The sequence below is a fragment of the Gymnoscopelus microlampas genome (assembly GCF_963454915.1).
Source record: "Gymnoscopelus microlampas genome assembly, chromosome: 14".
Lineage (NCBI taxonomy): Eukaryota > Metazoa > Chordata > Actinopteri > Myctophiformes > Myctophidae > Gymnoscopelus > Gymnoscopelus microlampas.
This window is the reverse complement of record NC_139951.1, coordinates 24,327,378-24,346,232: the sequence shown is the minus strand read 5'-3', so window position 1 is coordinate 24,346,232 and position 18,855 is coordinate 24,327,378. Positions and strand designations below refer to the sequence as shown.

At 43.0% G+C, this 18,855-nt stretch overlaps 1 protein-coding gene across 1 annotated transcript; it reads right to left on the bottom strand.

Annotated features, from left to right (window-relative positions):
- Positions 1-2,768: 2,768 nt before the first annotated feature.
- Positions 2,769-18,231, bottom strand: fam20a (FAM20A golgi associated secretory pathway pseudokinase). The gene is made up of 11 exons (XM_084077476.1): positions 17,449-18,231; positions 14,675-14,868; positions 14,147-14,197; positions 11,711-11,789; positions 11,244-11,336; positions 9,349-9,464; positions 8,411-8,591; positions 7,574-7,683; positions 6,623-6,704; positions 6,464-6,523; positions 2,769-5,970 (listed from the first exon to the last, which is right to left on the bottom strand). Exons 1-11 carry the CDS (start codon positions 17,841-17,843, stop codon positions 5,688-5,690), a joined length of 1,644 nt encoding a protein of 547 aa, XP_083933602.1. The 5' UTR covers positions 17,844-18,231; the 3' UTR covers positions 2,769-5,687.
- Positions 18,232-18,855: the final 624 nt, after the last annotated feature.

Sequence of the window (18,855 nt, the reverse complement as noted above, 5' to 3'; positions counted from 1 at the left end):
TAACTCCCACTGAGATGTTGACTGCTGGGGTTTAAGGCCTAACTCCTCATTCCTGCCGTACCGCTTGTCACTATTAACCCAGATTACCCGTACCCAGTTACATTTGTGTTCCTAAGCTGCTTTCTTCTCTTTTTGACGTACTGTTACATTATATCACCATTCTGAGCTTATGTATGAACAGAGTGCATGGTTGACTGACTGACCTGAGGGATGAATGGATTGTTTGTATGTCCAAAAAGATCAGATTTTTTGGGACTGATTGCAGTGTAGTCAGCTTAATGAGGCAAGAGTGCATTTGTTAAGAGGACTCCGCTGTTTCCTTTACTGTTATTGGCCCTTCTTCCCTATTCCCCTACCTCTCAGGTGTTTCTTGTTGATTTGGTGTTGAATATGATAACACATGTTCTCTATCCTCATCTACAGGAAATGACTTTGTTAGGGGATAGGTCTATAAGACTCTTGTTTCACATCCTTATTTTCCTCCAGGTTGGGAGTATTGTCATTGTAAACTTATTTAGTCACACACTGCAATCATCCCAGTTTGCCTTAGCTTACCTGACCTGGGCTTACAGTAGTAGTCAGTCTCTCCTGCTAGCCCAAACTTCAGCAAGTTTGTTAGGCCTGCAGCACTAAAAGCTGCTGGTTATCAGAGGACCATTCTTTTTCTATTCTATCCTATGACTGTATTCAGTTTGACATCCTCTATGTGCAAAGATGTTTATCCTTTTGGTATAGATTGTTCCAGATGGCAGTTTAAGCAATAAAAGAGTAAAAAAATATCTGATTTTTGTCTTGTTCCTTTTTTTTATATAAATGTTTTGCGTGATTCTATAGCCCTGAATCCCAGCCTGAGGTCCACAACCTTTTCTAACCGTTTCAGTGACATAATTGCTGTCATGGGCAGGTTGGTAGAGTCGTGTGTACTGTATACATACTGTACAGCAGTCTAATCAGAGACTGGCCTGCAAGTTCCATGTTTGCCCTGCTGAAGTTTGTCGTTGAGCACTGAATCCACAAGTTCCAAAGGTCATAGCTGACCCTGTGCATGCACCTGCACATGAAGGGTGGTCACCAAGAGGACATTTTATTTTTGTTACCCGGCTGGCACCCAGCATGTGTGTGGGCCTTGGGAACGCACACATACAGGATAAATGCATAGAATTGGAAGTGATGAAACAAATGTATAAGTATATAAATTATATATGTAGTTTTTTTTAATTTTTTACCTCAAATAGCCAAAGTTTGAAATGTAGGCCTACACATGCATGTTTTATCCAGTGTTGAAACTTTTTTTTTTATTGCAGAGGAGAGATGTTACCTTGATTGTTCCAGGGTAGGCAGCATTACTACCAAGTGATATTTAAAAATTGAAAATGAATACATAAATACAATTAAAATGTTATTGCTGAGGGAATTGTGCCTTTATCGGGTTCTTGCCCATTTGCTTTGAGTTTATGGTGCCGGTTTTCAGTGGCTCTGGAAGTAGATATTCCATGACCTGGCAGTGGCAAGTGGCAACCCAGTAATGTCCGGTGCGCCATTGACTCCTGAGAAAAATACTGCAGACTAGCAAACACAAAGATTTTTTTTCTCTTTTTGGATATAGGCCTACAACACAACTAAAAGGACGAGAGATTAATTTGATGTGAGACTTGTGCGTAGCCTACTACTGATGCTTGACAACCCAGGCAACCCTGGTTCAAAACTACATCAGAATCAACAATCAGGTTGGTGCATTTCCCAAAGTGGTTAACTTCTAGCGCAGGCAGCAGTGAATACATTAAAACGCTTAGGCTACAGCTTTCTTTCAACTTTTCCACTAATCTAGGCCTAATCTAGAGATATGGGAACAATCTGAGAGCTCAGCTACTCTTCCCTACAAACCTAAAGTGCAGTAAGTAGGCAAACTACGCAAGAATCAAACTGAATTTAAACAGGCCAATGAAATAGGTTCGGTACTAGGTAGGCTATATAGCTATAGGCTAATTGACATGCAGTCAATTGGATATCTGTTCATGAGATAATTGTTTATCCCCCCAAAATATGAACGCTGTTTTGATCTTTGAGACAAATAAGTCAGTGCGTCTCCAAAAATGTATACTGTCTGTAACTGCATGCATACAGTAAACTGCATACATAAGTGAAGACCAAAAAAGTTGCAATACAACATATCTCCACCAGGTGGAGATATGGAGCTGCTGTCAACAGAATGTCTCCCATTGGAAATGGATTGATAAGAATGGTGGTGGTAGTAACAAAACCTCTTCCTCTATCATTCTGCTTTTGCGAAAACACTGGTTATGGATTGTTTGTAAGCCCCACCTCACTTCAAAAAGACATGCTATGTTGTATTTTCTCAATTCTGCACACTTTTAGTTAACTTTTTCTAGTATAGGCTATGCACCCTTAAATCAGTTGATAATAATAGAGTTTTTGACATTTTATTAACAATAAATACATACATGGTCCCTGATAAGCCCTACCATTTGCCACTGTTTGTTATTGAAGGCAAAAAAAGGTGTGTGTGTGTGTGTGTGTGTGTGTGTGTGTGTGTGTGTGTGTGTGTGTGTGTGTGTGTGTGTGTGTGTGTGTGTGTGTGTGTGTGTGTGTGTGTGTGTGTGTGTGCGAGTCATAATCATTGCTAGAGAGTATTTGTTCAGTAACAGATCTGCCTGTCTCTTCAGCTCTTTAGTAAACAAACAGAAAATACATTTTCAGGTTAGGATACCAATTGTATTCAAGCAGGAGAGAGAACTCATACAGAATACAGTGATGAAACCAAAAAATGAGCAGACCAAATTGGAATTCAATGGGTTCTCTTTTCTGATTGGATGAAATTGGTGATCCACCTGGAAATGTATTTTCTGTTTACTAAAAGGCTGGAGAGATGGGGAGACCCCTGTTCTGAACAAACACGTTTAGCTCTAGAAAGTATTACTATCAGAACATAGAGCTTTAACGAAACTTTGTTTTATACCCCAACATATCACTTACACCACCTTTTAATGCAAATATACTGCCAATACTCCTGTATCCTCCTCTCTGATTGCCACATGATGGAAAGTAGCATACATTTAAAGAGGCAGAGTTTTAAAGGGGAACCCAGTGTGTTTTGTTTCTATTTTAGTTGCTGCTGGAAACATACAAAATAAGCTATTATATCAGTTTATCAGCCTCCCTGCCTGCCAAACCTCAATTGGCAAGACATCACTCATCCTGGCAGCTCTTTAAAATAGTTGTGGTTATTTGCTGTCTTTGTTCACGTCTCAGAGTACATAGAGGATGTGTTGGATTTGTAGACGCATAGCATGACAATAACGCTAACTACACCAAACCCAGACGTGTAGGAACATGCTTTTTACAGGTTTTTTAGTTGAGGACAATGGGTTCGACACAGAACTGTTGGGAATGGGACCTTGTGGTGGTAGGAGGATGTGACACGATGCAATACAGTTCTTCAGCAGTTCGATTACTTCTCTGTCTCGGCCTGTTTTGGTTGGGTTGATGTGAAACCACTTAAAGACTTTGATGACAGCAACAAGGAGTAGAAGTCTGGAAAATGGGCCGGGACAAGCTAAATTGCTGTTTAATAGGTAGCACTTTTCTCTGGGGAGACATCTCACACAAACACACACACAATCTTGTGCTTTTGCTGTCTGACTCCTTACTGTACTTTCACTGACTTGAAAGTTGCACTTTGTAATCACATAAAATGCTTTTATTGACAATGTTGGCAGTAGACACTATAATCGACTTTGATGTCACAGACTCGGTCACAATATTTACCATCATCAATTTGATAACGTCTATACAGCTTTTCCAGTGCTTTGTCCTAAAAAAATGTCTCTCCTTCAATGCTATGAAAGCCATCTCAGTTCTGTTTTCTACTTTGGCATGTATGTGTACATGAGAGAAAGAGAGCGAAACAGACAGACAGACAGACAAGACAGAGAGTGCATGGCAAGTGCACAGATTTTGTGTGGGAGGCCACAGTCAGATAACGTGAAACCCAAGGGGGGATTTTTGACAGCAGATAAAATGATTAATGACCCAGACAAGTCTGAAATGTGATACAGTAACGTGCTGCTCTGTCCATGATTGATATCCAATAATGAGAGATGAAGAAGCCTGGAAATTAAGTCCCAGTGAAGTTAGCCTGCAGTCATCCCATTACTGTATGTTCAGATAAGGTATTGCACATTTCTTTTCTTTTTTTGATTTGGTCTCTTATCCGCTCTGATAGTCAACAGTCTTCCACTTCCATAGTGTTTCACGCTTAAAAGGACTAACAGAGCTTCAATGTGAGTCTGCTTTGACGTGAAAAAAAGTAAAAACAGGTCCAAAGTTCAAGTTCAAAGTCCTCCTGTTACATGCCCTTCTGTGGACTCTTCCATGAGTGGTGTTTGGTTTTACTACAGTATGTCAATATGATTGACTTGAAAAGAGCCAGGTACAAAGCCCCCAACTCTGTTCCCTGGCCTCCTCCTCTCTATAGATGCACACTCACTTTCAAGGTCTTCAGTCTATACTCATGTAGATGTCTCTCAGACCCGATGCCATTGGTTAATTGGTTTGGGGCGATTTCCCAATGAATGGCGTGGGTACGTTTAGGGCCTGTTTTTGCAAAACATTTGCCCAAGTACTGTATGTTGTTTCATAAATGTGTAGGCCTGTATTATAAATTCTCAAATTGAAGAAAGGCTAAGTGCAAGTGCTCTCTTTCTATGTTCTGCATCTGATGCATACTGGCACACACTTTAGTAAACTCTGAGGACATATATTTTCCCTCCACAACAACAAGATATGAAGATTTGCTTGTAGTTCTGGATTTATGTAAATTCTGAGGAGTTAAGATTAGGAAGGAAATATCCATGCCCATTTTGCAAGATTGTTGGATTGTTGTTGCCAATGTCATGACTGACCATTAAGAAGGTTTTGTTTTTGTTCTATCACCCTGGCTGTGTGATATGTCTATATATATTGTGGATTTCCATGTAGAGAAAATGGACCATTTTCTTGCCTATTACTTTTTGTGAGACAGTTTTAGATTCTAAGATTAGCTTACTATAATTGGATTGCTATAGGCCTTTGTTAACATTGAATTGTGTTGTGTGACGTTTGTTTGACTTTTCTCTGTTTGTATTTAATGGGCTGCTATTGAGCTGAGAGTTTGTTCTTATTTCTGCGGTGTGCACAAGAGGATTTCGATTTCAGATGTTAACTTAAAGTTTGTTTTGCTTGCACATTGCTCACTCTTATTGGCTCGTTGGCTCTGGGACTCTTTTCTTTCAAGTGGCCTAAACTAAAACAGTAGTCATTCCATATTGTGTGTGTGATGATGCAGAGCATAAAATAGAGGCAAGCGTTTAAAAGGTGATCTGGTATCTTGGATGGGCTTCACCGCTTCATGCCCAAACTAAGAGGCAGTGTGTTGGGCTCAAACCTACAGGTTCCACACCGTGGGTACAGGGCGGGCTAGGGCTTAGATTAAGAACCCATTCCAAGTTCTTCTGTTACCAAGTCCCAATTCCCAAGTCTCCCGTCCTCCTGTTCCCTGGCCTTCTTCCTCTCTCACTTAGCTCGCTGACGTTTCAATAGAGACAAGACTCTAGTACCAAGTCTCATGTCTGAACTCCTACGTCCCAGCTCCAAGTCCCAACTGAAGTGCGAGTCCCAGTTCTCCTTGGTTACCTGGCCTCCATCCTCTCTGTGGGTTGCGGCTGAGCGGTCTGAGGTTTTGCTGTGGACTTCATGAAGTCCTTGATGACCACCTGTGCGTCACCCAGCCTGCGCACGCACCGCTGCACCACCCGGAGGGCCTTCTGCAGCCGGCGGTCCAGCGCAAGCAAGTGAGGCTCGGTCAGCACCGGCTGTAAGGGGTCTCCCTCCAGGGACTCCCTCATCACATCGCTGAGCCTGTACTGAGCCTGGGTCAGGAGCTGGAGCCGCAGCAACGTAGAACTCTTGATCCTGGAGAAGAAGGAAGAGAGGTTGGATGAACAAAAGAGATGGAGAGTAGAAGGGAACAACTACAGTTTTGTTTTCTTGTACGGTCTTATTCATTGATGTCTAATAGATGCTGTGGAACATGGAGCCATATTGGAGGAGTGTCAAAATAGGATGTATAGAGTATAGAATGTTACATTGTAACCTCTTTCACCCTGAGCAATGCCACATTTTATAGCATAATTGATGTCAAACTGAGGAGAAAGAGGTGATGAAATTACAACCTGTCTGCTGTTCTTGTCAATCCCCTCACCACCAATGGTACAGTAATAATAAACTTTTTTTTATGAAGTATGCATCCCATAACCATAAGTATCCCTCACCAAACATTCCATCACAGACCTATGTTGTTATTTGCTATGCGACCCTATGTATTTATGCCCAGAGACGATATAAACACTAACAGAGAAGATTCGACACCGCCCTCTAGATTGCATGCCTGCGTGGTACTACTTACATGCAGCACTGAGACAGCGGAGACAGAATGGACATCTCATCATGTGAGTGCTTCCCAAATCTGGAACACAGTTTAAGATGTCAACATTGATAAGGAAACCAAAGATTTTTGATTAACAACTCCATAGTTAAATATCCTATGTGCTTCTCCTCTTCTCACCCTCTGGCGTTGTCTAAGTGGAGTAGGAAACCTTCGTCCCCAAACTTGGTGAAGATCTCATAGTGATGCCTGTCCATGTTGCCTGCAAAATACCAATACCTCAGAATTGCACAAAAGTTTCTTATTTGGAAAAGATCAGTCCCCCAATTTCAGTAGTTTTCATTTCTTTACCGTAATTCTTTATTAGAACGTTTTTTTCCTTTTTTTCTCCCTATTCAGTTATGCCAATTCCCAGTTTTCCACACTTGTGGAGTCCCTGTCACTGCTAACACCTACAGTTGGTCAAGTGGGAGGGCATAGACAACTACGTGTCACTTCCAATACATGAAGACTGACAGAGAGCTAATGTATCTTTCTTTGCATATTTCACTTATTTTGTAGATCAGCTAGGTTTGGTAAAAAGATTTTGTGTGTAGAGGGAAAAAAGAAGAGGCCAAGCATTGATCCCATGGGGACACTGGTTATGGACAATGTCACAGCGCCTGAAGGTAACAGATATAAACTAGTAAGTGAGGGTTGTAGTTTTGACATTCATGCATTTTACTTATATCGCCAGTGAAATTATGGTATCCTTTTCAGCACAACTGCTCAGTTTTATGGCTGCTGATGAAACATCTACAGTATCTATAAATGCACACAATCTGTGCCTGTGTGACTGTGGCCCTGCATATCTCTTGAGAGCCGTCCGACTGTTCGACTGAGGGAGTGATGTGCCTAATTGAAAGTCTGTCGGTTTGGCGTTTGTCCAGAAATATCTATAAATCCGCACATCTCCATGTCTGTGTGTCTTGAATAACCGGAGGGGCGTGCGTTCCTAACAAGCATCATTCCCAATAGGCATCGCCCTAGTTAGCCATTAATGTCACTACTGTATATTGAGATAATGTTGAAAATCACGATAGTGCCCCCAAATGCTTGTGATTATAGGGGAAGATGTTTCAGAAGACGAACCCGTTAAGAAGTCAAAGATGGACATGTCTATGATGTTCAGGAGTCTGTTGCCTGAGTTGTAGGGATACAGTTGTTTTATGGTGTCACAGTAGAAAGGATTGGCTTCCCACCTGTTATACACAGAGAGAAACAAACATTATTTCAACATTCACATCTAACTTTTTTGCTGTATTTCATTATAGGTCATATTATTCCACGGTTAATTACACTGCTGCTTACATTACATTTGTATTTTTTCCTTGCACCACAACCCCAAGCAAAAAATGTTGCCACTCCACTGTGGCCTTGTGTAAGGTGAACTGAAAGATTTAATTAAAAGATTTGAAATTAAATAAAGAGAAGTTGAGTGGAGACTAGTGTGGCCTATTATGAGGTCCTGTGTTTGTCCTGGGTGCACTGCAGCAAATCTTGTGCCGATAAGTATTGCAATTGAATCTTCAATGTGCTTGGTTACTGGTTGGCTCTGTGTTTTAGCATGCTTCACAGTAAAATCAGGAGTGTTAACCACTTTCAACCATGGATATGGTTGAAAGTGGTTTACACTTTTTTTTGAGTGTTAACTCAAAAAAAAGTTTTGAGTCATGCTCAAAATAGTGTTAACCTATTTTGAGCGTGACATTAGGCGAATATTTTCAAAGACTTAAAAGAAATGTTTAAACAACTTCAAAACATTTCGGAAAATTTCAAGACAAAAAAAAAATAGCACATCCGCAAGCTCACAATACATTGCTGCGCTGTGAGCTTGTAAATCACTGGCCAAGTCCTGTTTATGTAAAAAGAGAGATTCTCTTTTGTCAAAGAAAACAGTATGTGGTTGTGTTGTGTCTGAGCTCGTACTCCTCTCGTCCTGTGAAGCTGTAGGAGCGTATCCATGGGTTGGGGATGGAGATGCGCGGGGCGATGCTGAGCCCGGGGAGGTAGGCAGACAGAGAACCCTCCAGCAGGTCAGGGGTGCCACACACTGCGTACTCTGTCTTGCACACGTACAGACACTTGGCAAAGAAACACGTGTTGTTGGCTGTTTGGGACGAGAAGCACAATGATTGCGTACAAATGAGTCCAATAAACTATAATATCTGAGCGTGATATTATTCATCATCCATCCACTGTCATTTCAGATATTTTTGTTTAACCTGCTGTATTTTGCTCGTCTTCCATTGCTTGCTCTTTTAACAGGAATAAGATGTAGTGACAGTTGGTTTGGACTGTGCAGGGTGGGGGAAAAAAGTGTGACACAAGTCCCTCTCAACAATAGGCCTACTATGGCAATTGGGGGCAAAATTTCTATACACTAGGCGGTGCTTCAGAATAGATTGCAAATTCCAAGCTCTTTGAAATTGCTACTACAGTTACTGAGGAATGTCTACTGGAACCTTGTTAGCGAGCATCTTGTAGTAATGTTAATGCTACACAAGAACCGTTTGATGTGCAATATAAAATCTTTAGGTAAAAAATCGGAACTATTCCTTTAACCACTTGAACCCCAGCGTCCATAATATTCTGGGGGGAACAAAAATAGCCAATCTACAAGCTCACGCTGCGTTGCGACACATTGTGAGCTTGTAGATCGGCTGTTCTTGGCGAGGAGATTGGCAATTCTTTTTTCAAAGTACAAGTAACTCAAGTCCAGTTCTCTAAGACTCCAGGGGTTTACGTGGTTAACTCATCACAGTTGCTGTGATTGTGTAAAGATGTGTGTAGAACAGCCGACAGGTCAGCTAAATATGAGACAATATGGACGTGCGTGTGTGTGGATTGAATGAAAGACAGTTTACCTGGAGATGTGAAGAAGACACTGCGGAGGTCTTCACTGTGGGTGATCTGGAGAATTTCTCCCGTGAGGTTTACCGGTCTACCTACCACCGGTGGGACCCTCCGGAAGTCCAGGATTCTGGAACAACAAGGACAGCACGATATTCACCTGAGACCCGGATTTAATCTCTTCTCTCTTTTCACTCTTTCGCTCTCCCTCACCCTTTCTCTGTCTCTGTCTCTCTCTCTCTTCTCTGCCTCTCTCTCTCTCTCTCTCTCTCTCTCTCTCTCTCTCTCTCTCTCTCTCTCTCTCTCTCTCTCTCTCTCTCTCCCTCTATTTGCTCTCTTTGCTCTATTCACAGTTCCACCCCTATTATGCCGGCATAAACTCAGATGAACTCTAGAAAGACAGTGATACCCTGCCATCCTTATCTTCTTACCTCGTTCACACAGGCCCATACAATTCACCTTGACTGATCCTTATCAGCGAAACACCCCCAACGGACAGGGCTCTGCTCATTGTAATTGAGCAGGTGTTGATATATAAGGAGGCTGTATTTCCCCAAGGGCCATATACCAGTCAGTCGTGTCTCAATAACGGTAATCAAATTATAATCAGCATGCAAGGTTGAATGGGTGGTTTGTTAAATGCATACATTCCCCACCTGCTGATAAAGGAAAATGATTGGGCTTGCTGCCATGACTAGACAGACAGACAGACAGACAGACACTTCAAACATCTTAATGCAGATTCTTGTTCATCTACTTGTTTTTGTATTTGGTGAATTTAGCAATACCATAATTCTAAGTGACTCCTGGGTGCATAATAACCGTTTGAGTGTGCCCCTGTTGTTTGTGACGTTGTTGACAATGCATTACATCCCACGGTAAAGTGGTGATTTATCATGGTGTGCGGTTACCAAATAATACTGTCTGGCTCCAACGACTGTGTTCTAAGATGAGTCACCCGAGCTAATGTGCCATAGCATGGAGAAAGACTGTGTGTGTCCACAGACCACAGTATTTACACTAATCACTTTGGAAATGCTGGGTTGGGCGAACATGTTGAAATCATGGTGGGGCTACATGAGTATGTAGTAGTCATGGGTTTTGCAACCATACCTGGTGTAGTAGGTAGCAATAAACAACGTGGCTATATTCTGTTCTTAGTCAGCAGGGATAACTGATTTGTTGCCCGATTTTGCGAGAGAAATAAGCAACCAGGTCTATTGAAAATAAGCCCAAAATAAGCGACTGGAATATATTTGGAATACTTTTGAAACATTTTAACTAGACAAATCTCTATGGGTGTCCCTGTCAGAAAATATTTTCAAATGAGGGTCTGCGGCCTAATACATATTCATTTGGGGGTTCCTTGACACGAAAATGTTTGAGAACCATTGGTTTAAACAACATTAGACAGCAAGCCCAAATAAGCAACTACTGTACACTCTAGAAAGAAGCCCAAAAAAACACAACCCACAACTACCAATATTTACAAGCGACTTTACAGAAAAACAAGCCCAAAGTCGCTTATCATAAGCAGACTTGGCAACACTACTATTGGAATCCCATGATTCTTCTCTTTCTTTCAAACATTTTGTATTGTTTTGAGATAGACAGACAGTAGGAGGTATGAGATGGTTACCTAAGACTTTTGTTTTTAGTTCTGCATTATGCAGCAGAACCATAATTGGGAGCAAAACAGGAATGGATGTGTAACCAAAACTAAAATTACATCCAAGTACCACCACAGCAGACTTTGAGGAAGAAAAAAAAGCTTCCAAGTGTAACATGGATTGTGACAGAATAGGATAACAACTTGCATTGTTATTGTTACATTATTTTTTATATTTATTGAAATATTTGTTTATATTCCGCCTATAATGACATGGGGGTGGGTCAGATTGTACTGTACCTGTCGAGGTGAAAGGCAGCAATCTCTGCATTGTGTCGTTGAAAATCAACAAAGTAAAAGGCATTCTCTGGAGTCTGCTCGTCCCTCTTCTGCCTGACACACACACACACACACACACACACACACACACACACACACACACACACACACACACACACACACACACGCCAGATAGAAATAGAAAATACTTTAAAATGAAGACTAAACTGTAAAACCACTGTACATATAGGCTTTCCATGATAGTGTTCGTTTTTCAAATGTCTAACACGGTATCTACAAGTTTCTTAAACAGTTGCTCCTGACCTAAAAGTTCAAGATGTTCTCATACAAAGAACTTTGTGTTGTGTCATGTGTTTTTCAAATATGACATCCTGACTCAATTGTCAATGCAAAATCCAATTAAGTCCCGGCATGAAACCACAGCAATAGACAGTTTATGGTGAAGATCTGGAGTTATAATCCCTCACCTCATAGGTTTGAACATGGCCTTGCCAAAGTTCAGCATCTTCAGAGCCAGCTTCAGGTGGTGTCCGCTGGGCTTCACCACTGGGGTAGAGAAGAAAAAAACAGATGAGTTTGCCATGTTACTGTATGTCCTGCATCAGTACAAACGAGAGGTCAACAGCACTTAGTTTGGAAACAGAAAACAAAATGGTATGGATGGAATATCCTGCAAACTATGGAAGCTATTTATAGCCCATCACAATGGAATATGAAAAATATTTATCAATTATTTTTCATATGACTCCAGAGATAACAATTTGTGTGTGTTTTGGACAGAATCTGTAGGAACAGTTTTGAAGAAAATGCATCTGATCTGCCATTGGGCCTGGCCTACGTAGATGGGGATTCCATGTTCCAAGGAACCCTGGGAAAAAAAAAAAATTGTTTGTACGACCAATAGTTAAAGAATTATAGACCAAGGCCTGCGTGAATGAAAAGTTTGACACTGATCGGTCCAGTGGTTTGCGAGATTAGGTGCATGCAGACAGACAAACACACACACAAACATGGCCGAACATCTCCACCTCCCTGCCTTCTGGCCTGGCAGAGATGAGAATTAAAAAAAATACATAAGAATGTTATTGTTGGTGTGAAATCAAAAGCACGGTGGGCAACTATGAGTCAGCTTAAGACCTTTGCTTACAAAACATACACAATATGTTTCAGAGGATAGAAAGAGTTGGGGTTTTGGAATGTTGCGTGATGAATTCTCGGTTGTACTCTGGGGTGGCAGAAGTGTTGAAATACAGTAAAGAGTCTGTCTGACTTGTAAACTGACACTACACCTGTATCCTTGTTTACAGCTGTATCCCTGTTTAGGATACAGGTGTAGCTATGATGTCAGTTAGTTTTTGGACTTGAACATTGCATCAGTATATCAGCAGGTCTGACTTTTTGAACGAAATGCAAAGGCAGACACCAGGCAGGTGGAATCAAGCAAAACAATATTTTGCAGAGAAAGTCCTGGAGATTTATACCTTTTTTGTGCCGTATTTTGCTCTTTACTCTTGAATTGGCTGTGTCTCACAGGGCCCTGTTCCCAGTGATAAGATAATTACAGGGTTGGTCACACAGCCTGAGTTATACTCTCTGCGAATGAAATTCCTTTGCTCTCCGTCTGGGTTTATGTTATGTCACAGTAGTGGCCAAGCTAACCAAACACACGCCTCCCCCCATTGCACTTTTATGAAGCTCTAGCTAGCGTATTAATAGTTTACAATCGCTGCTATAGTTCTGTTTTGGAAGTGAATCAAAGGGGCACCAAACTGGCACACATGCCCTTTGAAGTCACAAATGCATTGCTGCCTCCTGGTTTCCGGCTAGTAATGAGAAAACTCTCACATGAATGGGAGAAAGGGAAGATGGGGTGGATTCACGTTGTTTTTCATGTATTTTGTTCTTGGCTGGGTGTGATGTGTGTGTGTGTGTGGGGGGGGGGGGTAGAAAATGTGAATGAAAATGAAGCTGCCTACAGACATATTTGTTTACATGTGTGTGTTGGGGTGAATAGGTTCATGCAGTAGCTTGATTATTTAAGAATTATTTGATTGATTATTTTGTGAAAGTACCACACATTGATTAATGTTATTCAAAAAGAAATACATCATCCCCACAGAAGAGAAGTACATGGTTGGCAGTTGCGGGGGTCAAACATAAACAGCAAAACACAGGTCAATATATGAAACTAAGTTAAATTAACGCTCCAGGTTCTTATTGTGTGCCTAGACTAATGTAAAATGCTGTTTTACTGTGGGGAAGTTCTCAAAGGGAGACCCAGACATCTGCAACTTTTCTATTCAGTCAGCCAGTCAAAATAATTCCCAGATCTAATTTAAATCTTGATTGCACAGTTGAGAATCCACTGAACTATTGAACCAATCGCACAAGAAACTTTCCCCAACACTGTTGGTAGACAATTATGCGGTTTTGATTTGTCTGCCTCTTGGAGGTATGAGATGTGGGTAGTGGGTACTGTAGATGGATGTGTGCAGGTTGGGCCCCTGGAAGAGTTAGCCCCCAACCCCCACCCCCGGAGCCAGTGCGAGATCAAACATTTAATTAAGTGCTTCCCCTTTGAACATAAATGAGTTCCCAGCTCTTTGCCCCAGAGCGATGTCTTTATACAGATAGCGACATCACAATCGTGGTAATTTATGGAATTTTGCTGCCAAATGAAAACAAAAGCTGCCACACAAAAGCATCATTGTGTTTATCTCCGATACTATCGCCAAGCACCACAGAAAAAGGGAGCGAGCGAGAGGGAGAGAGAGCGGGGAAAAACAAAGAGACTAGTTAGAAAGACGCACTTGCCATTGTTTGTGCTGCATTACAATGTGAGATAAGGTACAAAGAGTGCAAAGTTGTGCAGATATGGAAATCTGGTTGTGAACTGACTTTACCTTGGGTGCAGTCACATGTTCCCTTTAGGGCCTTCTCGTCCTGTGTATAATCTGAACAAGAGACATATAGTATCTGTCAGGAATCATTTCACTGGTTCAGTCAACATCCTTGCACCCTTCATTTAATTAGTCTATCGATCATCCAACCATCCATGTAGTATTTCGTTGCTGTCGGGTAGAAACCATGTATCTCCATATTACAACTTTTGAAAAAAGTATTTTTTTTGGTAGTGTCACACAAACGTGGCAAAAATAGTCGATCTACAACGCGACGCACCATGACGCGTTGTGAGCTTGTAGATCTGCTATTTCTGCTAAATAAATGTAAAAGTTAAGGTTGTATAAATGTTGAACCAATGAAAAGAGCTTGTGACTAAATAATAACTACATTTTATCCATTGATGGAACAGAGGTTATTTTTCCATTTCCTGACAAGTAACGGTTTTGGACATACAGTACAAGGTTTCTGCCGATATACAATACACTACCCGTCCATCCATCCATCCATTCATCCATCTCTGCTGTTACCTGCGCTAACAACCGCATGACTCTGCATGTCCTGGACGAGCTGTGGGATGGCGGGGTCGCCACGCGCGTACAGCGCATAGCGGTTTATGCCCAGGTGGAACTTCAGCCAGCTGGCTTCGGGGTCAAAGGTCACCTCCTGTTCGGTGACAGTGATGTTGGCGGCGGCCGCTGCCTCGTTGTAGAACTTCATATGCCTGAGGAGCAACAGGTCACAGGACAGGGCTCAATAGGAATATACAATATTGTACAAAGTGCAGTCGATACACTTGACTGCACTTTGCCTCTCTCCTCTCTCTTCACCATAGGGATTAGAGATTGACATGACGGTTGTAATAGGTGTGATCCTGCAGTCCCTCATCTCGCTGCGGTTGTTAATGATGGGTTACTTTACATGATTAAGTGTCTGGTGGTGGTGGTTAGTGCATAATAATATGTTGAACTCACTGACAGAGGCCATGGCATGCAGGCTAGAGGGTTACCACATTAACCCCGGTGTCCCTATTTTGGGTTTTCTTTTTTTTGTTTAAGCTTTTTTTTTGTTTTTAGTTTAAAAAAGTTGCGGGGAAAAAAAAGAAAATATCTACAAGCTCACAACATGTCGCATCACATTTGCCATACAACAAAGTATGTAGGCCTCCCCTCCCCTCCTCTCCCCTCCTCTCCTCTCCTCTCCTCTCCTCTCCTCTCCTCTCCTCTCCTCTCCTCTTCCTCCTCCTCTCCAAGCCAATACCACTCACTTGGAATTGTCCCTTCCTTCCTTTCTTCCCTCCTTCTTCCTCCCTCCCATCCTCTCCTTTCCGGAAGCCGTTTGGCTTCACTTTGTGTCGCCTCTGCAGCCTGTACTTACAGCGACCAGGAATCACTGGAAGACCAAAACAAATAAGCCTTGCGGTTGCAGGGGCAAGGCCGTGCCAGGACCTGACCACACTGTGTGGGACGTATAACTCTTTACCCAAACAAACTCCCAGAGAACCCACCCGGATAAAGTGCTCAGATAATAGAGCGAGGCCATGTATAATTCTCTTCAGGGTCATCACCCACCAGTCCATCAGTCACCCCAGCTGACTTAAATCGACCCACCGGAGTAATCAGGCCACAGGGTAAATGTACAGACCGCAGAGTCAAGGTAGGAGGGACCATGGAAGAAGAGGGAACAGGGCAGGACGCAGACCAGAGAAAAGTGGCCCAGCTCTTATGGTGTTGATGTGGGAGACCAAATAATCTGATCTGCCATTCAGCTCGGAGCATTTCTCCAGTTATAAATAGAATAGAATTAAAAGTTATAAATGTAAGTGACTGAGGAGAATATGAACATGAACAAGGGTGCATACAGTATACAAATAAATTGGCTATTATAAACTCTGCATGTAAAACATTTTAAAACAAAACGAAAAACCTCAAAACTCCTCCCTCTCTTTAAAAGTGTTTTTCTTTTCTTTTTTCTTTTTTCTTGTTGTTGTATTGATAGACTGTTGCAAGATTTTGCAAGAACTGCCTCAAACCCAGAGGGTATCCATTGTTAGAGTATGTGCACGTTTATGAGGCTGCCAAGAGAGAGAGCATGAGCATGAGAGGGTGTGTGAAAAGTCAGACTTAGAAAAAGTGTGCAAGAGACGACAGAGAGAGGGAGAGGGAGAGGGAGAGAGAGAGAGAGAGAGAGAGAGAGAGAGAGACAGAGAGAGATCCCTCAGTCATATTTCTTCTGATTTTCCACTGCTGGAGCCCAAACTATCTCTATCTCTGTGAGGGAATGTGCACAGTGTTGGGCGCAAACACAAGCCAAGTCAGCTACGTAAGGCTCCAACAGATTTAAGGGGATTTTATCGGTATTAAATCCCTGTTTACCTTAAAGAGAGAGCGCTCTCCAGATGCTAGCTCGCAGAGTGACATGTTTGTGAGGCTTTCTTCCCCCTGCCCACCCGCTACGTGTTGTGTTTTTACGATGCACACTTTAAAAGAACGTTTACGGGCTTCATGAAAATTGCTTTGCCCTAGAGCAAATGTTAAGGGTGGTTCTTCATGCACCCGCTGTGTGTACCTGGAGTGCGTGTGTGTGTGTGTGTGTGTGTGTGTGTGTGTGTGTGCGTGCGTCGGGGGGGGGGGGGGGGGGTGCGCGCATGCGGGGTGTGTGCGGGTGTGTGTTGTGTGTGTGTGTCATGAACCTGCATACGTGTCTGTGTGTTTACATTTGAGAATGTGCAAGTGTTTACCTCTGTCCACCTGTAGGTGTGTGTGTGTGTGTGTGTGTGTGTGTGTGTGTGTGTGTGTGTGTGTGTGTGTGTGTGTGTGTGTGTGTGTGTGTGTGTGTGTGTGCGTGTGCGTGTGTGTGCCTGCCTGTGCATCATGCACTTGTCTATGTGGGTGTGTGTGGCAGGGTTGGGAAATGGGAACCTCAACCATAATGTCATTGACCCTGCCCCCTCAACCACAGTCAAGCCTCAACACGTGTTCTCTGTCTGTGTTCAGAAATGAACCCGTACTTCATCTGTCAGATATTTGAATTCCACTGAAAACTCTAAAGCTCTCAGCTGCAACAAATGTACGGCTATTTTCTGATTTAGAACACAGTTGCGTTGTTGTTGTTCTGTCCATGTGTGTATCTTAAATTAGATCAAACAACCTGCATTTTTATAGAACACATGCATAATGCGACACTGCCTGGATACAAAACAAAAATATTGAACTTTGCCATTGTCTTGCATGGTGCCCAAAATGAGCAAAGAACGGATAAAATCCAACAAACTGAAGAGACGTATAAAAGCTGGATAACTGACCGTTCCCAGCGCGACACCTTCCTCTTGTAATACTCCAGCAGTTCCTCTGCCTGCAGCAGTCTCTCCTCTGGCCCCGGCACCGGAGTTTGGATGTTGAACAGGGGATGAGCGAACAACCTCCCTAGCTTCGAGCCTCCATCCGTGGGGTCAGTTTGGGTGACGGCTGCCGCCTCACTCGGTGGCGGCAAGGAAGAGGTCCCGTTGGAAAGCCAGGGGGTGGCGAGCCCACCCTGCGCAGGGAGCAACGTCTGGTTGTCCGCGCTGCAGAAGCAGAGTACATCCCCCGCCGCCGGTCCTAGACGAACGTCCCGGAGCTTGGGTAGCAGGACGAAGTAGAGGTCGGCGCTGAAGATGGCCGTAAGGGTCACGGCTAAGATGAGACGGTCTCTCCTCATGTTCAGAGAAAGTGGGAGGAAGAGAGTAACACCAAAAAGACACAGGGAGGAACACAGACCTAGAGAAGAAACTAAAGAAAACAGAAAATGAGAGAGAGAGAGAGAGAGAAAGCAGAGAAACTATAGACAGTGCTGAAAGAGGAGAGAGAAAGACAGAGAGGAAAAAAGGAGAGAAAGTGAAAAGCAAAGTGGAGGGAAGAAAATGACTATGTGCAGCTCAGGGCTGTACGAGGCATCACTTGTAGCTCTCCCACACACTCATCCAGACAGAGGGGAGAGGGAAGCAGCCAGAGGTCGGTCCAAGCCTCTCTCTCTCTCGCTCTATCTCTGTGTTTCAGCATTCGAGGAGCTGCTCATTCCAGCTTCTCCTCCCTTGCTCCCTCCCTCCCTCCCTCCCTCCCTCCCTCTCTTCCTCTCTTCCTTTCCTTTAGCAGCAACAGAAGAGAGAGCTGAGCTGACCCTGAGCATGTGTTAACAGCAGTCACTGACAGCCTGGCTACTTCCAGCGACCTGCCGCTGCTGCTGCTGCTGCTGCTCCGAGGGGTAGAGACTGTCTGTCTGTCTGTCTGTCTGTCTGTCTGTCTGTCTGTCTGTCTGTGTGACTGACTGAGTGACTGCCTGACTGAGTGAGTGAGTGAGTGAGTGAGTATGTTTGCAGTGTGGGCGTGTATGAGTGTGTATCTGTACCTGTACACACACAAACGTCAAATGACGATGTTATCTTATTTATTTCGGTGTACAGTGATCGGAGGTGAGAGAGAGTACTCACACGTGAGAGACATACTCAAACGTGTACTTGTGTGTCTTGGCGCAAACGTACACACACTTTAGCAGTGAGACCACTAATAGTAAATCTTTACACTCTCAGTTAAATCAACAGCTGTACACACACACACACACACACAGTTAGCGACCGTCAAGGAGGGTCGCTGTAGATGTTCTCGTTGGTGACTGCGTCCGCTCACGATCACAACAGATCTGAAGTCAGCCCTGTCCAACTGGATCCTGCACT